The 22517-nt window shown below is 45.6% G+C and overlaps 1 protein-coding gene across 5 annotated transcripts in view; it reads left to right on the forward strand.

Moving 5' to 3' along the window:
- The window catches only part of prkca (protein kinase C alpha), a 180802-nt gene that overhangs the window by 142438 nt on the left and 15847 nt on the right, over positions 1-22517 (forward strand). For all 5 annotated transcript variants that reach the window (XM_033044134.1, XM_033044136.1, XM_033044135.1 and 2 more), the window contains exons 11-14: positions 6307-6398; positions 8382-8444; positions 9355-9493; positions 22107-22187. In XM_033044134.1, the coding sequence (XP_032900025.1) occupies positions 6307-6398; positions 8382-8444; positions 9355-9493; positions 22107-22187 (375 nt within the window). The remainder of the gene's footprint in view (positions 1-6306; positions 6399-8381; positions 8445-9354; positions 9494-22106; positions 22188-22517) is intronic.

The raw sequence follows: 22517 nt of genomic DNA on the forward strand, positions 1-22517 counted from the left end.
CTGCAGGGGAATGTGTGAGGAGGTTATTAATTGTCTTTAGTTTTAGCTTGAACCAGGGCATCTGAAGATTCAAAGTTTAATATAGTAATTGTGCTGATACTGACTCCAACCAACTACATAATGAATATCATCCATTCCGGAGGTTTTACTTTTATGATGCCATTTAAACTTCACTTGGATTTCAATCACTTCAATGTAAAAGTAATTGGGAATGGGGAGCATTGGAACAAAAATTTGCCCTTGGTACATATTAACTGTAATATAATAATGTATGCACTTCAACTGCCCCTCCCATTCCGAAATCGACCTTTCTGTCCTCGGCCTCCTCCATGGCCAGAGTGAGGACCACCGTAAATTGGAGGAGCAGCACCTCATATTTCGCTTGGGCAGTTTACACCCCAGCGGTATGAACATTGACTTCTCTAATTTCAGGCAGTCCTTCAGAGCCTGTGTAGATTGATCTATCTCCATAGCAACACTGGCATATTAATTTTGAAGCCATCTCTTGGTTTGTGTTGGAGGCTGTGAATCTGGTTAGTTAGAATTAACTGCACTGTGACAACGTAAGAAATACATTCTTCTCAGCCAGCAGTGAATGGCAGCGTAAATTGGGCCATGAGTTGATGTCAAGAGTGTTTAACAGTCGTGTACCAAAAATGGAACAATGACATTCATAATTGTAGCAACATAACTGGTCCGTAAACACAATATAATAAGCAAAAGAAAATTCAGTAAATTAATAACCTTAAGATTATTGAAAAAAATCTAAAGTCCTTGGTGCAACCAAGACAATGTATAGCTTATTTGGTGTGTGTGGTGTTCAAGAGCCTGATAGTTGTTGGGAAGAGGCTGTTCCTGAGGCTGGCGGTCACGGTTTTCAGACACCAGTCCCTTCATCCCGATGGTGGGAGTGAAATGAGAGCGTGGCCAGGGTGGTGTGGGGCCTTGGTGAAGCTGGAAGCTTTTCTACAGTTGTGCCTCTTATAGATCCCTTCAATGGTAAGAGAGGATTACTAATGATAGTGTATCAAAGTGATTATTAAAAAAGACACAGAATGCTGGAAAAACTCAGCTGGTCAGACAGCATCTCTGGAGAACAAGGGTAAGTGACGTTTCAGGTCGGGACCCTTGTGTCTTTTTTTGTAAATCAGCATCTGCAGTTCCTTGTGTCTTCTAAATGATGCAACTGGTTTTCCAACCAGTAGGTCTCTGCATCTGGACATCGAAGGACAAAATTAATGTATATTTTTGCAAGAACAATAAGGCAAAGAAAAATGACTTGCTTTTTACATCAAAACATAAAGTGGTGGAGTAACTTAGCGAACCCCTCCCTGACAGATGCTGCCTGACGCGCTGTGTTCCTCCAGTACTTAGTGTTTTGCTGACGATTCCAGAATCTGCAGTTGCTTGTGTCTCTGTTTTGCCTTTAGCATCAGCAGGTACAGGCCAATAAGCATCACCAGTATTAACTGGCTGTGTAGCTGCTGTGTGTTTGCCGCTAATTGACAATTTGTAGAGAGCAAGGCCTCACACGTGGGCCAAAGTCAAAGTACCAGGCTGGCCTTGAGTCTGTTCAAGGAGAGCTCGACAAAGCCCAGACTACGCAGCAGCAGATGGGTGCGTTCTACCGAGTCACACTGTGTCCAACCCCTCCTCACCTTTACACTTTAGAGATACAACATGGAAACAGGCCCTACTGCCCAATGAAACTGCACAGACCAGTGATCACCCCAAACACTAACACCAGGGACAATTTTCCAACTTACCAGTGCCAATTAACTTACAAACATGTACATCTTTGGAGTGAGTGAGGAAACCAGAGCACATGGTCACAGGGAGAAGGTGCAAACTCCATACAGACAGCAGCTGTAGTCAGGATCGAACCCGGGTGTCTAGTGCTGTAAGGCAGCAATTCTGCTGCACCACCGTGCCGCCCTTGTTGCAGCTGTGGTATAATCTGCACCGTGGCCTCACCCAGCCTTAGATCCAGCAGAACGAGAGGTGATGCATCCACAATCCCGAGAAGAGAAGGCCATTGGATCTTCTAACCATTTTCACGTACAGAATGGAAACAGACCCTTCTGCCCACTGAGTCTTTGCCGATAATCCATCCACATTAGTTCTACGTTATCCCACGTTCTCATCCACTCCCTACACACTAGGGGCAAGTTACAAAGACCAATGAACCTACAAGCCCGCACGTCTGTGGTGTGGGAGAAACCCACGGGGTCTCGGGGAGAATGTACAAACCACGCAGACAGCATCCGAGGCCAGGATCGGATCAAACCAGGGTCCCTGGTGCTGTGAGGCAGCCGCTCTACCAGCCGTGCCACCCTGCATTATTTTTTCAAGCAGAACAATTCTTCATACATAGTTTGACAGCAGTCAGTGGAATTAAAACAAATGAGACCAGTTGTGCCTTCATTCTGTATTGGCTATCTGAGGCAATTTATGCTTTTGTTACCAAAGATCAAATGTGACTATTGTTCATGTACACTTGACTGAACTACGGATTGGTTTTCAAACATTGCTCGCAGAGCAAGATCATCTTTTGCAGAGCAACTAATTAAAATCACAGTCTGTTCAATTCAGTGATCTGTTAACAAGATGGCATATTGTCTCTGCCTGGTAATTGGTAACAAAGCTTTCTTTTCTCAGCCCTTCTGTTGCGTAGGCTGAAACTAGTTCGTCATAACCCCTATAACGTGGTTAGCGCAAATTTAATATTGAGTTTAAGTCGAGCATATTGTCATATGCACGAGTGCAGTGTTGGTATAGCCACAGACGTGTGGGCTGAAGGGCCTGTTCCTGTGCTGTACTTGCTCCATGTTCTGGGTACAATGAAAACCTTGCTTACAGCATCTTATAGTGAATGAACAGAGTCTTTTACACACAAAAAACCAGACGACAGAGATTTAAGGTGACGGGCAAGATTTAATTGGAACCTAAGGAGCAACAGAGAGTGGTGGGTTTATGTAACGAGCTGCTGGAGGTGGTTGTTGAAGCAGGTGCTATAAACCATTTTCAAAGATAGTTGGACAGATACATGGATAGAATGGATACAGTTTAGGAATAAGGAGTAAGCCATTTAGAACGGAGACGAGGAAACACTTTTTCTCACAGAGAGTGGTGAGTCTGTGGAATTCTCTGCCACAGAAGGCAGTGAAGGCCAATTCACTGGATGAATTTAAAAGAGAGAGCTAGATAGGGCTCTTAAAAATAGCGGAGTCAGGGGATATGGGGAGAAGGCAGGAACGGGGTACTGATTGGGGATGATCAGCCATGATCACATTGAATGGTGGTGCTGGCTCAAAGAGCCGAATGGCCTACTCCTGCACATATTGTCTATTGACACTGTGCTGCTCAAAGTAGTCAATGCTGACGTTGATTTTTGGATATAATGAAATAAATCACTCCATCGCACTTCGAACGGGGATGCAAATGGAAAACCAAGGCATGGAGTCACTCAACATATGCTGATGGTACAGAGACAAACACCATCACCTTAGTCAGCGTTGCATGGAGTAGGAATTAAAGCAATACGTCTGTAATTGGAAACGACACCCTCTCCACCTAAACATTGACAACAGCTGTAAATGTCAATGTATGACGCACGTGTGTGACACACACAGACATGTCTTGTGTGGTTAGAAAGGTGAATAATGTTCACGTGTTCTAACCACTTTTGTATGTCTGTTTCTCTGTATTAACAGAGGAAGGATGAGTGCGTATGTACATACATTACAAATTGGCAATGAGTTTATGGGATGAATCTTCCAAGTTTGCAACAGCTTTTTTAACTTTGACTTTAGCATTGGTTTATTTTTGTCACGTGCACTGAGGTCCAGTGAAAAGCAGCGATTGCGTGCTGGAAAATTAAATTAGATCATGCTACACATGAGTACAGCCCAGCCTTGCACAAGTACAGCAGGTAGTGCAAAGAGAAAAATACCCCAGTATAGTTTCTGAGATTTGTAGCACTAGTTAGAACGTAGAACAGTACAGCACAGAAACAGATTAGATTAGATTAGATTAGATTAGATTAGATTCGTTTTATTGTCATTCAGACCTTTCGGTCTGAACGAAATTTTGTTTCCCTGCAGTCATACATATAATTTTTAAAAATGGCAAAAACACACAATCAACACAAATTTAACATCCACCACAGTGAGTTCACCAAACACCTCCTCACTGTGGTGGAAGGCAAAATCTTAAAGTCTCTGTCTCTTCCCCCTTTGTTCTCCCTCTGCGCCGAGGCGACGGTTCAAACTCCGCGGGTGGTTGCTGCCTCCGCCGCAACTCCAGGGCCGAGTCGGGTCTCCGCCGCTGCTGCTGCTGCTGCCGCCACCGCAGCTTCTGTGCCGAGTCAGGTCTCCGCTGCCGCTGCTGTTGCTGCTACAGCTCCAGGGCCGAGCCGGGTCTCCGCTGCCGCTGCTGCCGCTGCTACAGCCCCAGGGCCGAGCCGGGTCTCCGCTGCCGCTGCTGCCGCCGCCACAGCTTCGGTGCCGAGTCAGGTCTCCGCTGCTGCCGCCGCCGCCGCCACAGTTTCGGGGCCGAGTCAGGTCTCCGCTGCTGCCGCCGCCGCCGCCACAGCTTCGGTGCCGAGTCCGGTCTCCGCTGCTGCCGCTGCTGCTGCTACAGCTCCGATGTCGCCAGCTCCGCCATTAGGCCTCGGCGCAGACGGAGACGGGGAATACGACCGAAGAAAAAGTCGCATCCCCCGAAGGAAGAGACCAAAACATGTTTCTCCCACCCCACCCACACACATACACAACTTAATAAAACAAAATTAACTAAAACATGACAATGAACAAAACGAAAGAAAAAAAACAGACGGACTGCAGGTGGGCCGCAGCTGTTAAGCCAGCGCCGCCATCTTGGAGAGAATATTTCTCAGGCCCTTCGGCCCACTGCTTCCATGCCAAACGTGATGTCAATTTAAACTAATCTCATCTGCCTGCATGTGATCCATATCCCTCCAGATCCTCATCACATCCTATCTAAAAGCCTCTTAAATGCCACTGTCGTGTCTGCCTGATCGCCACCTTTTCAGAGACGGAATCCAATGTCTGCAATGAGGCAGGTTGGGACTACAGCATAGTTTATGTTCAGTAGTCTGATAACAGAGGGGAAGAAGCTGTTCCTGAGTGGTGCATTTCAAGCTTTGTGCCTTCTGCCCAACGGCAGCAGGGATAAAAGATTTAGACACTTGTTCCGTTGGAACCTGCAAGCGGGAGACTCGTGTTTAAGAAGGAACTGCAGATGCTGGAAATCGAAGGTAGACAAAAGTGCTGGAGAAATTCAGCGGGTGCAGCAGCATCTATGGAGCGAAGGAAATAGGCAACGTTTTGGGCCAAAACCCTTCTTCAGACTGATGTAGGGAGGGGGGGGGGGGGTGGGGAGAAGAAAGGAGAAAGGAAGAGGAGGAGCCCGAGGGCTGAGGGAGAGCTGAGAAGGGAAGGAGGCAGCAAGGGCTACCGGAAATTGGAGAAGTCAATGTTTATGCCGCTAGGGTGCAGACTGTCCAAGCGGAATATGAGGTGCTGCTCCTCCAATTTCCGGTGGTGCTCACTCTGGCCATGGAGGTGGCCTAGGACAGAAAGGTCGGATTGGGAATGGGAGGGGGAGTTGAAGTGCTGAACCACCGGGAGATCAGGTTGGTTAATGGGGAGAGAGAGCAGTGTTACGGGGTATTGAAGAGACCCTGGTGAGAGCGGGAGACTCGTCTTGCTGTTCACGGGGGGTCTCAAGCTCGATCTGCATCCAGTTCACAACGATTATCTCTTCTTGTAAAACAAGGAACTGCAGATGCTGGTTTACAAAGAAGGACACAAAGTGCTGGAGTGACTCAGCGGGTCAGGCAGCATCTCTGGAGAACAGCCTCTTATATTTATGCAAGAATGCAAGTACAGATGTTCTGATGAAACAAAAGCTAACCCTCTTTCTCTGATGAAGGGTCTTGACCCAAAATGTCACCAATCCTTCGCTCCAGAGATGCTGCCTGACCCTCTAAGTTACTCCAGCATTCTGTGTCTATCCTCTTTCTCTTTCCACAGGTGAAGCCTGACCTGCTGAATTCTTCCAGCTATTTCCGTTTTCATTCTTGTTGCTCCGAATTATGATCTCGATTATCAACATTGTTTTTGTAAATCACTTGATGTCGCTTCTGTCCCAGCTAATTTTCTCCTGCATTTATAATTCTAAGTTGCAAAAATATGATATGGGAATTCACTGCTGCCAGAATGCAGTAGTTTTGAGAATAGATTCCCCTCCTCCCTCTCACCGAGCTGTCCTCTTGTGTTACAGGACCGCCTGTATTTCGTCATGGAGTATGTGAACGGCGGGGACCTGATGTACCACATTCAGCAGGTCGGCAAGTTCAAGGAGCCGCAAGCAGTGTGAGTGTCCATCACTTGTAGGCAGAGCATGAGGATGAGCAAAGGTGATCGATCGGTGGCCGCACTGAAAAATTACCATTCACCACACTCATGACTTAGCCACTCTGTCAAAAGCTGCAGGTTTAATAGCTTTGCCAATGAGATCATAAAATACGTGATTTTGAGTATTGTGGATAGAATTTTAGTTCTACTATCTACAATGTGGATTAGGGCAGCGGTAGAGTTGCTGCCTTACAGCGCTTGCAGCGCCGGAGACCCGGGTTTGATCCTGACTACGGGTCAAAAGTCAAGAGTGTTTTATTGTCATGTGTCCCAGATAGAACAATGAAATTCTTGCTTGCTGCAGCAAAACAGAATATGTAAACATAGTACACTGTAAATAATATGATAAACGAGAAAGAGAAAAATAGTTCAGTGTGTATATATACTGCAGTAGTGCAATAATAATTATAGTCTATTGTAGTTCAGAGTTTATGAGTTTGTCGTGTTTAATAGCCTGATGCCTGTAGGGAAGAAGCGGTTCCTGAACCTGGATCTTACAGTTCTCAGGCTCCTGTACCTTCTTCCCGATAGCAGTGGTGAGATGAGTGTGTGGCCAGGATGGTGAGGGTCTCTGATGAAGTTGGCTGCCTTTTTGAGGCAGCGACTCCGATAAATTTCTTCGATGGTGGGGAGGTCAGAGCCGGTGATGGACTGGGCAGTAGTCACAACTTTTTGTAGTCTTTTCCACTCCTGGACGTTCAAGTTGCCGATACCAGGCCATGATGGAACCAGTCAATATGCTCTCTACAGTGCACCTGTAGAAGTACAAGAGAATCCTCTGATATACCGAATCTCCGTAATCTTCTCAGGAAGTAGAGGTGCTGATGTGCTTTCTTTATAATTGCATCAGTGTGCTGGGTCCAGGACAGATCGTCGGAAATATGCACGCCCAGGAATTTGACGTTTTTGACTCTCTCCACCATCGTCCCATTGATATAAACAGGATTGTGGGTCCTCAACCTTCCTCTTCCAAAGTCCACAATCAGTTCTTTGGTTTTGCTGATATTGAGAGCCAGGTTGTGCTGGCACCATTTGGTCAGTCAGTCGATCTCACTTCTATACTCTGACTCATCATCCATCTGTAATTCGTCCCACAACGGTGGTGTCGTCGGTGAACTTGAAGATGGAGTTTGCACTATGTCCGGCTACACAGTCATGAGTATAGAGTGAGTACAGCAGGGGGCTGAGCACGCAGCCTTGAGGTGCTCCCGTATTGATTGTTACTGAGGATGAAGTGTTTCTGCCAATACAATACAATACAATATATTGTCATTTGAGCCTCAGCGAGGCTCAAACGAAATTCTGTTTCCACAGCCATACAAACAAAGACAATTCCTAGACATAGACACAATTTAATTCACACAAACATCCATCACAGTGGACCCACTGTGATGGAAGGCAAAGTCTTTTCTCTCCCCTGTTCTCCATGTCTCTCCCGATATCCAAGCCCCAGGCGGGCGATGATAAGTCCCACGGCCATTTTAGGCCGTGCCGGGCGATTTACGGCCCCGCTCCCGGTCTAAAAGTCACAAAGTTGGAGCCCCCGGCGGGCGCTGGAATGTCCCACGGCCATGAAGCCGCGCTGGGCGATGTACGTCCCCGCTCCGGGTCGTTCCAACCCCGTGACACGGGCTGGAGAAGTCGCGTTGCGGGAGCTCCGGGAAGCAGTCTCTGCCCCCCGGACCCGCGAGCTCCCGACTGTGGTCAATTCGGCCAGACTGTGGTCTGTGGATGAGAATGTCGAGGATCCAATTGCATTGGGATGCGCAGAGACTCAGTTGCGTGCTGTCTGTACGGAGTTTGTACGTTCACCCCGTGAACCGTGTGGGTTTTCTCCATGCTATCATTTAATTGGGGACATTTGAACTTTTTGATTTTGAGTCCATCTTAATGTTGTTGCTTCCTTGCAGTTTGCTCTAATTCTGCTCCCTGTCATTGTAGATTCTACGCGGCAGAAATCGCAATCGGACTGTTCTACCTGCATCAGAAGGGGATCATTTACAGGTATGAGATTTAACGCTGAATGAAAGAAACCAATAAAAAGCAGACAACGGCTGCAGCAAATCTGAAACTGAAACAGAAATTGATCGGGGAGCCCCTGTGAAGTGAGAAAGAAATACTTTAGGTCACTGCCCTACCATCAGGGATAGGAAAAGTTATTAATCAAACATGTTTTATGCAGCAGGGAAGTGGGAAGTCTGAAAGCATTCATTCATTCATTCATACAAAGCATTCAGTTTCAGTGGGGATGGGACATGACCTGTTTAAGAAAGAACTGCAGATGCTGGAAAAATCGAAGATAGACAAAAATGCTGCAGAAACTCAGCAGGTGAGGCAGCATCTATGGAGCGAAGGATTTCTTCGCTCCATAGATGCTACCTCACCCACTGAGTTTCTCCAGCGGTTTTGTCTACCATGGGACATGTCCTCACCTGTGTGGAGTGGTGTTGGCCAGTTCAGCTGGACAGACCCTGCCCTGATCTAGTTGTCATCAATGATATAAAGATTTACTGGGCCTACTAATAGAAAACATCGCCTTCACCTCAGTGATCTTTATAACATCACGTTATATCCTGTCCATTGCAGCTGACCTTCCATATGCCACTCATCCAGAAATACAAAGAGGAAATACCACCAATGCCAAAATTCGGAATTAATATCAATAATCTGCATCTGTCTGGAAACAGAGATGACAACTCATGTTAATGAAATGCTGCGAAGAGAATACGCTCCCCCCCTGTCTTTCAACAGCTACAGCTACAGCTATTTTTGATTTTTTTTCCACTGCCGCTCTTTACCTGACAAGGCACAAGCCAATTGGCTTCAGTAATGTGCAGAAAATCTACTTTCAAAATCACAAGGTAACAAAAGCGAAGGTCTTCTTACTTAACGTGCAAATGCATTTTTTTTGTAGAGACTTGAAACTGGATAATGTGATGTTGGACGCAGAGGGGCACATCAAAATTGCCGATTTTGGAATGTGTAAAGAGAGCATATTTGACACTGTGACGACTCGCACTTTCTGCGGGACCCCAGACTACATTGCACCAGAGGTGAGTCAGGCCGGCTCTTGACACCATGCAATGACTTCCAAACACGCGTGGTCTTCACTACATGTTTTATTATAGACACTGGTATAAAACACACACTGTGCCCTAGATGTCCGTGGTCTGTCACTGGAGCTAGAGAGCGAGAGAGACGTGGGGAGGCTACAGTTATACTGAAGATAATAGGGAGTGGTTAGTAGTGGTGAGGTCACTATGTTAAAGGAGCATGCACTGATCTGCACCCACCAGCTGTTTAAATGACAGCCACGGTGCTCAGGTGAGGGGGGAAAGATTTAATGGCAAAGGGTGGTGGGTGTATGGAACGAGCTACTGGAGGAGGTAGTTGAGGCAGGGCCTATCGCAACGTTTAAGAAACATTTAGACACGTACAGGATAAGACAGGCTTAGAGTTATATGGGCCAAATGCAGGCAGGTGGGACTAGTGTAGGTGGGACATGTTGGGCGGTGTGGGCATGTTGAGCTGAAGGGCCTGTTTCCACACTGTAACTCTGGCCCTTTCAACAATCACCGATGCATTTTTCTTATTATTTTTAAAGGTGGGTGTAATTTAGTTTGAAAGGCACAACAATGATCATGATTAAATGCTTTCTCTTCAAAGCAGATGCTCGAAATAAATAACATCTTGATTTTTGCTGCGTTGCATCTTGAATCGTGGCGCTACTTAATCTAAAGACATGTTATTTGACAGTATGGGTACATTCTCTCATCTCTTGCCCTGTGTACAATCCAACCAATGCACCACATACACTTTGCAACCTATAGTCACGCCGCCTGCAATTATCATTGTTTAAATATATATATATATATATATATATATGGATTGGAAAAATCAGATGGCCTCGATTAACATTTTGACTAAGCTACTAGAATTCTTTGCAAATGTAATATTTAGCAAGAATAAAGGGGACCCACTGGATGTATTTTATACTTAGATTTCCAGCCAAGGTGCTGTATCAAAGGCCATTGCAAGATATATAGGGTCAAGGTGTAGGAGGTGAACTCTGCGTGTGGATAGTAGATAAGGTGGCTAACAGGAATAAGCCCAGTCCATCACACAAAACACTCACGTGATCCAAAGATCCAAATCCCTCCGTTCTACACAGCTGAGAGAGGCAAAGCAGGAAGGGGATGTGTGGGGCAAGTGTTTTCTAGAGGTTTCGTTGGTTGTTCAGATTAAATCTTTCTTGATTCAAAGATGGCGGACGTGTATTCATTGTTCTAGTCACAACAGGGTCTTACAGTGGACATTACAGCGAGTGCCTGGATCATGCTGCCGGGGATGTGATGGAGTAGTATTTGTTAGGTGTTTGAGGTATTTGGATCACATGTAGACAGATAAGATTAGTTTAACTTGGAATGATGTCCAGCATGGACAGAGTGGGCCGAAGGGCTTGTTCCTGTGCTGTACTGTTCCAACTTCTAGAGTAAAAAGACAAAGTGCTGGAGTAACTCCATTTTTAAGAAAGAACTGCAGATGCTGAAAAAATCGAAGGTAGACAAAAATGCTGGAGAAACTCAGCGGGTGAGGCAGTATCTATGGAGCGAAGGAATAGGTGGCGTTTCGGGTCGAGACCCTTCTTCAGACTGATGTGAGGGTAGGGGGGGCTGGAAAAAGAAAGGAAAAGGCGGAGACAGTGGGCAGAGGGAGAGCTGGGAAGGGGAGGGGAAAGAGGGAGAAAGCAAGGTCTACCTGAAATTGGAGAAGTCAATGTTCATACCGCTGGGGTGTAAACTACCCAAGCAAAATATGAGGTGCTGCTCCTCCAATTTGCGGTGGGACTCACTCTGGCCATGGAGGAGGCCCAGGACAGAAAGGTCGGATTCGGAATGGAAGGGGGAGTTGAAGTGCTGAGCCACCGGGAGATCAGGTTGGTTATTGCGAACTGAGCGGAGGTGTTGGGCGAAGCGATCTCCAAGCCAATGCTTGTTCTCACCGATGTAGCGCAGCTGACACCTAGAGCAGCGGATGCAATAGATGAGGTTGGAGGAGTTGCAGGTGAACCTCTGCCGCACCTGGAAAGACTGCTTGGGTCCTTGGATGGAGTCAAGGGGGGAGGTAAAGCAACAAGTGTAGCATTTCCTGTGGAGTAACTCAATTGGTCAGGCAGCACTCTGGAGGGTATGGACAGGCGATATTTCGCATCAGTCCATATCATCCACAGATGCTGTTTTGACCTGATGAGTTCTTCCTGCACTTTGGGTTTTGATCACGTCACCGGCATCTTCAATTCCCTGTGTGCATATCCCTTGCAATAAATAGCAACATTCATTAATCTTCATCATAACCGCCTGTTACCGGTTGGTCATGTTGTGTTTGATGGAGCAGATTAGACTTGTTCTCATCAAGACAGAGATCAGGTAGTTTCCGATCAGTTTTAACATAATCTAACTTTACGTGGATCGTGAAACTATGATCCTCATTGTAACACTTGTACTAAGACCTGAGCATGATTCTGTAGCCTCATAATAAAAAGAACCCCATTTGCACCATTGGTATTGTCAGCAGGAACGTTAGCATTCTATTTTCAGAAAGATTTGCGTTTATTTTTTATTTTGCTTGTAATAATCCATTAATTGAACGACTAGCGTTTAATGTGAAGCCGCTGATAGCTAACTGACAGAGACATTTTGTTAGTGGACTGCTTTACCACTGCTATGAGAAGCACTTATGCCTGTCTTGTTTTGCCCCATAGTGTTTTACACACACATAGCTAAAAGCATGAATAGCAAAAGTCACTCTGGATTAGGTCAGCCAGGGGAAACTGCCGATCTAGTGAATTAATTCTTGATCTCTAAATTGCCACAACTGTTTCATTCGTCACCCCGTTGATAGGTAAAAATAATTCACTTAAAAATTAGAAAATTGTGTCATTCAACTCAAATTCAATTCCATTTCAAATATATGCACAGTTCCACGCAACTGGAGATAGCCCCTGGTTTTATTCTCAATGCAAATTATCTTTCAATGAATATTTCTAAATTTACCATGGTTCATGGTGAGCTGAGTTAAATATAGTGTGCAAATGTATTTCATTTACATTGGTACTCATGGACTTCCACTGATGATAATGTCACTTTCAAGTCGTCACTTTTATTTCTATAGCACATTTAAAAAACAACTCTCGTTGGCCAAAGTGCTTTACATTGGTGGAGGTACTAACGTTATACAACATTGGTTCATAGATTAAGTACATACATAAATACATACATGTTGCCCTCGCTCAGGGGACGTCAAGAAAGGCTTGAGAGTAAAGATGAGTTTTAAGTCTCGACTTAAAGGAGTCAGTGGAGGGGGCAGTTCTGATGGGAAGAGGGATGCTGTTCCACAGTCTAGGAGCTGCAACCGCAAAGGCGCGGTCGCCCCTGAGCTTATGCCTAGACCGCGGGATGGTCAGTAACCCCAAGTCGGCCGGTCTGAGGGACCTGGAGGTGGTGTAGTGGGTAAGCAGACTTTTGATGTAGGTGGGTGACCTGCTGCGACTATGACTATACATAGTCCCCCCATTTCAGGGCACCATAATGTTTGGGACACAGCAATGTCATGTATATGAAAGTAGTCATGTTTAGTATTTTGTTGCATATCCTTTGGATGCAATGACTGCTTGAAGTCTGCGATTCATGGACATCACCAGTTGCTGGATGTCTTCTCTGGTGATGCTCTGCCAGGCCTGTATTGCAGCCATCTTTAGCTTATGCTTGTTTTGGGGACTAGTCCCCTTCAGTTTTCTCTTCAGCATATAAAAGGCATGCTCAATTGGGTTCAGATCGGGTGATTGACTTGGCCACTCAAGAATTGACCATTTTTTAGCTTTGAAAAACTCCTTTGTTGCTTTAGCAGTATGTTTGGGATCATTATCTTGCTGTAGAATGAACTGCCGGCCAATGAGGTTTGAGGCATTTATTTGAACTTGAGCAGATAGGATGTGTCTATACACTTCAGAATTCATTAGGCTACTACCATCAGCAGTTGTATCATCAATGAAGATAAGTGAGCCAGTACCTTCAGCAGCCATACATGCCCAGGCCATAACACCCCCACCACCATATTTCACAGATGAGGTGGTATGCTTTGGATCTTGGGCAGTTCCTTCTCTCCTCCATACTATGCTCTTGCCATCACTCTGATATAAGTTAATCTTCATCTCATCTGTCCACAAGATCTTTTTCCAGAACTGTGGTTACTCTTTTAAGTACTTCTTGGCAAACTGTAACCCAGCCATCCTATTTTTGTGGCTAACTAGTGTTTTGCATCTTGCAGTGTAGCCTCTGTATTTCTGTTCATTAAGTCTTCTACGGACAGTGGTAATCGACAAATCCACACCTGACTCCTGAAGAGTGTTTCTGATCTGTCGGACAGGTGTTTGGGGAGGTTTCTTTATTATAGAGAGAATTCTTCTGTCATCAGCTGTGAGGGTCTTCCTTGGCCTGCCAGTCCCTTTACGATTAATAAGTTCACCAGTGCTCTCTTTCTTCTTAATGATGTTACAAACAGTTGATTTTGGTAAACCTAAGGTTTGGCTGATGTCTCTAACAGTTTTATTCTTGTCTCATAATGTCTTCTTTGACTTTCATTGGCACAACTTTGATCCTCATGTTGATAAACAGCAAAAAATGTTTCCAACGGTGATGGAAAGACTGGAGGAAAGACTAGGTGCTGAGAGCTCTCTTATACCTGCATTAAGGAGGCAATTAAACACACCTGAACAATTACAAACACCTGTGAAGGCATGTGTCCCAAACATTATGGTGCCCTGAAATGGGGGTCTATGTATAAACACAGCTGTAATTTCTACATGGTGAAACCAGAATGTGTAAAAATACCCTTTAATAAAATATGACAATGCGCACTTTAACCACATGTGTTTTTTTTTTTCTATTATGAATCTCAAATTGGAGGTACAAAGGCAAATAAATAAATGATGGGTCTTTGTCCCAAACATTATGGAGGGCACTGTATCACAGCACGATGTAGTTCAGCACACACTGTAGCCTGGAATCTGCTGGAGTTACAACTCTTGTTGGCGCTCACTGCTTCAGTAAATGCTGGGGCATCTTGTGTTTGTCTGCTCAACACCAGCTGTCTCCGCAGACGGGTTATAAAAGCTGTGACTCTTCGCAGCTTCAAGAAGAGATGACATGACACCTGAGCCTCAGGGAACCTGTGATTCTCATCCCACCTTTACCTAATGTTTGCTCAGTACAGCACTTAATTAACTTGACACAGAATTTATAAATTCCATTCCTCCTGTCATGTTGAGACTAGAAGCTGTGGAAGAACCAAAACACTTAGTAAACAAAGGGACGTGCAGCACAGTGGCTCAGCGCCCGCGACCAGGGTTAGGTGCTGTCTCTACTGAGTTTGTACCTTCTCCCCATGTCCGTAGGTTTCCTCCCACACTACTAAGACATACAGGTTTGTGGGTTAACAGGCTTGTGTAAAATTGTAAAGTGTGTGTGTGTGTGTTTTGAGAATAGTTTTAGTGTGGGGGTAGGAAATTGCTGGTTGGCGCAGATTTGGTGGGCCAAAAATATTTCCGTGCTGTATCTCTGGAAAACTAAAAAGACAGTGTGTTGGAGTAACTGAGCGGGTCAGGCAGCATCTCTGAATGGATATGAGATGTTTCGGGTCAAGACCTTTCTTCAGGCAAAAAGGCTCTAGACCTGAAACATCTATTCCTGCTCTCCAGAAATGCTGCCTCATCTGCTGAGTTACTCCAGCACTTTGTCCTTCCGTGTATTGATCAGTATCTGTTGTTCTTTGTTTCAACAAAGCATTTAATATTCTTACACTGAAATAACCAGCAGCTTGTGATAAGGTGAAAGTGATCATAAAGGTTAATGTTATATGAATTTTGTCTCATGTATTGAAATTTGAAAAGGTAGATATTATGTCTTGGTTGAATGAAATCTTAGGCTCATTCCTGATTTTCAGACATTGAACCACAAGAAAGGCAGCCGTGGGAAATGTACAGTGCAGATTTTCAGGAATTATGCAATTTTCTCCAGAGGATATCATATTAAAATTAGAACTAGGCCGTTTAGAATGAAGACAGAAGGAACTGCAGAGCCTTGAATCTTGAGCAAAACACAAAGTGCTGGAGGAACTCAGAAAATCATGCAGCATCTGTAGAGGGAATGGACAGACGACATTTCCCGACATTAGAAATTAAATTGGATCGCACTTTCTCATGCAAAAGGTAATGGATATTTAGACCTCATTCTCAAGAGTCAAGGGATATTAGTCAATTAAATGCAGCAAAACAGATAGCCAGAGCTGTTACGTAAGGGTTAATGTCTAAAACAGATGAATGTAATTAAGATAAGATCAGACAAGATCTAATTAAATAATTGAATGAACCCGTTGGATTAAGCAGCCCTTGCCTATTACAGTACTTAAATGTAACACTATCCTTTGTAGAAGTGTAAATAATAGAGAAGAATGTTCCACCTCACTTGATTCCACCTACTGCTTATAGTCACACAGCACAGATACAGGCACATACCAACCACGGTGCCCAATCTACGCTAGTCCCACCTGCCTTCGTTTGGCCCATATCCCTCGGAAACTTTCCTATCAATGTACCTATCCAAATGTCTTTTAAATGTTGTTCTAATACCTGCCTCAATAAACTCTGGCAGCTCGTTGCATATACCCATCACCTTCTGTGTGAAATTGTTGCCCCTCAGGTTCCTATTGAATTTTCACCTCTCACCTTAAACTTTCTTGATTCCCCTACTCTGGGTGAAAAGCCTGTATATCTACCCTATTATTCATCTCATGATTTTATATACCTCTATAGGATCACCCCTCATCTTCCTACGCTCCAATGAACAAAGTCCTAGCCTGCCCAACCTCTCCCTGCAACTCAGGCCCTCAGGTCCTGGTATCATCCTCTTAAACCTTACTTGACAGCATAGACACAAGGACCTGCAGATGCTGGTTTACCAAAAAACACACAAAGTGCTGGGGTAATTCAGCAGATCAGACAGCATTTCTGGAGAACATAGATGGGTGACGTTTCGGGTTTGGGTTCAGACTGTCTGATAAAAGGTCGCGACCTAAAACATAACGGTCTTGACCCGAAACGTCTCGTATCCATGTTCTCCAGAGATGCTGCCTGTCCCGCTGAGTTACTCCACCACTCTGTTTTCTTTTTAAAATTATTTTGGTTGCTTTTCCATGGCAGCATTACCTATTTGGACTATTCCAATAGATGTCTTTTAACAGTTTTTAGAGATACAGCATGGAAGCAGGCCCTTTGTTCACTGAGTCCATGCCGACTTCGATCACCCGTTCCCACTCTTTCTCTTCCACTTTCTACCCACTCGAGGAAATGTGCAGGGGCAAATTACCCTACAAGTCTGCTTGTCTTTGGGCGGCAAACTATAGCACCCATTGGTAAACCACATGGTCACAGGGAGAACGTGTAAACTCCACACAGACAGCACCAGAGGTCAGGATCGAACCCAGCGGCTCTACCAGCTGCATCACTGTGCCGCTCTCTAGGTTCTGCCAAACCAAAGTAGGAGCGGGGAGTTGGCCATTTTGCCTCTTATCTCGATGACAAATGTTCCAGCGTCAAGTGTGTTCCTTACAGATTGATCTCACAGCTGCCTTACACCAGCGTCTCCATCCCAACACATGGTGAGGGTGAAAGATCAAAATAGAATTCACCATTGCCCACCGCAGCTGTTCCCTGCGTCTTTCATGCAGCACATACCTTAATAAAACCGGATCATTCTCAATCCCAAGGGGCTGCCTAATGGGGCTGTCCCACTTAGGTGATATTTTGGGCGACGGCCACATAATTTGCAACGTTGAAAATGTTTCGGTGACAGTGGCGACAATTTTGCTGTCGTAGGTGAATTCCATTAAAAACTAGTCCCTGGCAGTCGTCTAAAGAGTCACCTCAGTGGGACAGGCCCTTTAGCAGGAAATTGTTGCACTGAGTGGTAGAATTTCTTTAGAAACTTCATCAACCATGCCCTGATCTGATCACAAAAAGCCTTTTAGTAAAATGTTTTCACTCAGAGGGTGGTGGGAGTAGAAGGCAGGAACGGGGTACAGATTGAGGATGATCAGCCATGATCACATTGAATGGCGGTGCTGACTCCTGCACCTATTGCCTATTGTCTATTGAATCAACAACCAGAGAACACAGGTTTAAGGTGAGCGGGGAAAGATTTTATAGGGACCCGAGGGACAGCATATTTACACAATGGGTGGTGGGTATATGGAATGAGCTGCCAGAGGAGGTAGTGGTGACAGGTACATGGATTGGAAAGATTTAGAGGCAGATTGACCAAACGGAAGAAAATGAGACTAGCTGACATGGTCTGCATGAACAAGTAGGGCCTGCTTCCGTGCTGAATGATTCTATGACTAAAACAGATTTGAGCTAAAGAAAGAAGGAGCGAGTAGGCAAGTGATTGTACATCTTGCACTTCAAGCATTGTCTCTATTTATAGCAAGGTGGCAGAGAATGATTAATCTCCAGCAACCATCCTGCCACCTAATTTTTAGTCTAAAGTCTGAAAATAGAGTTCTGCAGTGTGATAGCATGAACATTAAGCGTGCCTCGAGGCACTTGGATATGGAGCAGTGCAGTTGCAGCACTTATTTAGTTTTAATGTGCTGGTTTTTCTTCCTGCACCTCCACTGGAAGGATTCAAGGGCCGGAGCTATCAGGGGACCATCGACAGGCTAGGACTTTATTCCCTGGAGCGCTGGAGGCTGAGGGATGATCTTAAAACAATCAGGAGGAGAATGGATAGGGTAAATGCAAGGAGTCTTTTACCCAGAGAGTAATCGAGATCCAGAGGACATGGGTTTAAGGTGAGATGGACAATAGACAATACACAACAGGTGTAGGAGTAGGCCATTCGGCCCTTCGAGCCAGCACCGCCAATCAATGTGATCGTGGCTGATCATCCCCAATCAGTACCCCGTTACTGCCTTCTCCCCATATACAATACAATACATTTATTTGTCATTTGGACCCCGTTGAGGTCCAAACGAAATGGCGTTTCTGCAGTCATACATACAAAACAAAAAATACCCAAGACCCAACACAATTTACACAAACATCCTTCACAGCGCATCTTCTCCTCGCTGTGAAGGAAGGCAAAAAAAAAGATATCTCTCCCCTGCACTCCCCTCTCCCCCCCATGTCAGAGTCAAAGCCCCCGGCGGGCGATGTTAAATGTCCCGCAGCCATTCAAGCCGCGCCGGGTGATGCAAGGCCACGCACCGGGTCTTGGTGTTGGAGCCCAGGCGGGCTCTTGGTGTTGGAGCCCCGGCGGGCGCTCACAAAGTCCCGCGGCCATTCCAAGCCGCGCGGGGCGGTGATGTAGGCCCCGCTCCAGGTAATCTTCAACCCCGCAACTCGGTCGGGATAAGTCGTCGTTGCGGAAGCCCCGAAAAGCGGTCTCCCACCAGGGACCCGCGGGCTCCCGGTATTACTGTCCACAGACCTGCGGTAGGAGCTTCCGAATCTCCGGGTGTCGGGTCACAGCAGTGCTCCACCACAGCTACACCCGCTCCGGACTCGGCCAGCTCCGTGATGGTGAGTAGATCCGCAGCTCCGCGACTGGAGCCCCAGGTCGTTCCTGTTGGAGGCCGCTCCACGTTGCAGCCCCAACGACAACGGAGACCCGACAAAGAAAAGGTCGGGTCTCCCGTGCAGGGGAAAGACCTTAAAGTTCCCCACCCCCACACACATACCCCGACAAAAAAAGCAATAAAAACTACATAGAAACAAGACAGAAAACAATAAAAAGACAGACGGACTGCAGAGGCCGCTGCTGACAAGAGTCGCGCCGCCCACAGCACAACACCCATATGGAGAGATGGGCAATTTTTTCAGAGCGTGGTGGGTATATGGAACGAGCTGCTAGATGAGGTAGTTGAGGCAGGTAGTATTACAGCATTTAAAAGGCATTTGGACAGGTATATAGATAGGAAAGATTTAGGAAAATATGGGCTAAACATGGGCAGGTTGGACTAAAGTAGATGGGGCATCTTGGTAGGCGTGGGCAAGTTGGGCTGAAGCAGCTGTAAGACTATGACACTGATGCAACTTGCTCCACTCAATATTTACAGTATTTTCTGTTTTACTAAACTTTCACAGATCCTTTCAAAGTGCTGGAGGAAACTCAGAATTAGGTATTGTTCCCTGAATGTTCAGTGAATTATACATAGAGTTGCTGGGAATAGATATTGCATTTTGGGCCACAGCTAATAGAACTTTCTGACGACCAGCTGGTCTTTTTAACATGCAGTGGGAGCAATATTACCACAATGCTCAACTGTGTACAGATGCATTATGGCTGATCTAGCCCAGACTACAGATAGGAATTGCAATTTTAGAAAATGTAGTGCCTTTCATATTTTTTGTTGCATCTATGCCCATGCTCACAGATAACTTGCCTGTCTCTCTCACTACCCTTGTACTACATTTATGAAGATTAAGCCCCTGTCCCACTTAGGCGATTTATTTCGTGGATTACAGGTGACTAGGCTGTCGCCACATGGTGGCAGGGTGCCGCCTGTATGGTCTCCTCAAGTCGCCTAAAAAGTCGTAACGTTTTTCTGGTCGCCGCTGGATTTTGAAATGTTCAAAGCTTTTCGGCGACTGTGGGCTTGACGTAGCTTGTCTTCTCCTGTTGTAGGTGCTGTTGTAGTTTGTCGCCAGGATGACGCTGTTTGTCGCCGAGTGCTGCCTTCGGTGAATTCCATTGTCGACTACCCACGTCAACCGGCGACTGAATTGTCTTCAGTTGTCGCCGACAGGGTCGGTGCTTGTCGGAGCTTGTCGTGGGTGGACGTAGGTCGACTTCAGTTGTCGCCTGTGTGGTCGTAGGTGTGGTCGTTGGTGGACGTCCTAATGTGTCGCCAGTTGACAGTATTTTGCCGTAGCTTGACGTCAACTAGGTGGTAGGTTGTCGTGGGGGGGGGGGGGGGGGGGCCAGTCACCGCTTTTTCAACGACCTGCTACGACTGAAAACATTTCCCAAAAAAAATCGCCTAAGTGGGACTGGCCTTTAAGATCAGGTTGTTATCATATATACCAGCATGCAATTAAATTGCTAAAGGAAGGTAAATATTACCCTTCATTGCAGGAGGGGTGGAGTATAAATTAGGAAGTTCTGTTACAATTGTTCAGCTTATTTGCCAGGCCAGACTTGGACATTTTTGGTCTGCTTATTTAAGAGTGAATCTACTAGCTTTGGAGATGGTCCCAAAGAGATTCACTCGATTAGTTCCAGGGAAGAGAGGATAGTTCTATCATGAGAGACTAAACAAATTCAACCTATTTGGAAGAACAACAATGATCTTGATGAAACACGCAAGATCCTGGAGGCCATGACAGAATAAATAGCGGGGATGTCTCCCCCACTGGGAGAAAATCAAAAGATGGGGCATGTTTTTATGGTAAGCACGTAGTCATTTAAAACGGAGATGTGCGGAAACCTGTTGCATGGTGCGGTGAATCTCAGGAATTCGTTCCTCTGGGATTGGGGAACTCAATCTTTGGAGGTATTTAAATGGGAGATTGATAATTTTTGAAAGATAAGTGGCACAGAAGAGGAGATGAGAGAGAGATCCGCCACGATCATATTGACTGGCTTGTAGGACCCAGTGGCCTACTCCTACTCATTTTCTAGTGTTCTTAATGATTCCACATTCCTTCTATGAAGTTGGTTCAGAATAGCGGACACTTTCCATCCTGATGGCAATTTATTAAATGATGAGAGGCATAGATAGTCAGATATACACACTGGGGAAAAAAAGACACTAAAAGCCCTGTCCCACTGTACGAGTTCATTCAAGAGTTCACCCGAGTTTGCCCTGATTCGAACTCGGAGATTTACAGTAATGGCCGCTTGTAGGTACTCGGGACTCTCGTGGACATTTTTCAACGTGTTGAAAAATCTTCACGAGTCTTCCCGAGCTTACCGTGTTTCCCGAGTACCTGCCGTTAGCTTTATGAGCCGCTAAGAAACGTCCCGAGCACCGACGTACCCGCTACGTACATTCTACGTGCTTCCACGAGTTTGATTTTCTTTTTAAACTCGGGAGAGCTCTTGAATGAACTCGTACAGTGGGACAGGGCTTTAAGACTAGAGGGAGAAGGTTTAACAGAGATGCTTGGGGCAAGTTTTTTTTTAACCGAGAATGGTGGGTGCCAGGAACACATTCCCAGGGGTGGTGGAGGTGGAGACACACACAATATTGGTGTTTAATAGCCTTGTATATAGGCACAAGGATATCAAGGATATGCAGGGAATGGAGGGATATGGACCACTTGCAGGCAAATGAGATGGTCAACATCGGCATGTTGGGCCGAAGGGCCTGATCCTGTGTTGTACGTTTCTATGCTCCTTCCCTGTGGAAGCGCTCCTTGCCAATAAATAGCTGAGGTGACACCTTTACCATCAAAAGTGATTTTCGGGAAACTTGCCCAAGTTGAAAGTGTCATGTTTAATGCTGGAATTTGTTGGCAGCAACTTGGATGAAAAAGAAGTCTCGGCATTTTTGAAACATTGAACTATTTAAGAAGTAATTGCTTTGATTTCCTCTTTTTTTTTCTTAAAGATTATTGCTTATCAACCATATGGAAAATCTGTGGATTGGTGGGCTTATGGAGTATTGCTTTATGAAATGCTTGCTGGTCAGGTAAGAAACCTCTATGAATAGGATTCATACTTGTGTTACAATGATGTTGGAGTTAGGGCAACACAGTGGCACAGCCCATAGAGCTCCTGCCTCACAGCGCCGGCGACCCAGGTTTAATCCTGACGTCGGTGCCATCTGTGTGGAGTTTGCACGTTTTCCCTGTGACCGCAGAGGGGATCTCATTGAAACATATAAGATTGTTAAGGGTTTGGACACGCTAGAGGCAGGAAACATGTTCCCGATGTTGAGGGAGTCCAGAACCAGGGGCCACAGTTTAAGAATAAGGAGCAAGCCATTTAGAATGGAGACGAGGAAACACTTTTTCTCACA

The sequence above is a fragment of the Amblyraja radiata genome, chromosome 26, assembly GCF_010909765.2.
Source record: "Amblyraja radiata isolate CabotCenter1 chromosome 26, sAmbRad1.1.pri, whole genome shotgun sequence".
Lineage (NCBI taxonomy): Eukaryota > Metazoa > Chordata > Chondrichthyes > Rajiformes > Rajidae > Amblyraja > Amblyraja radiata.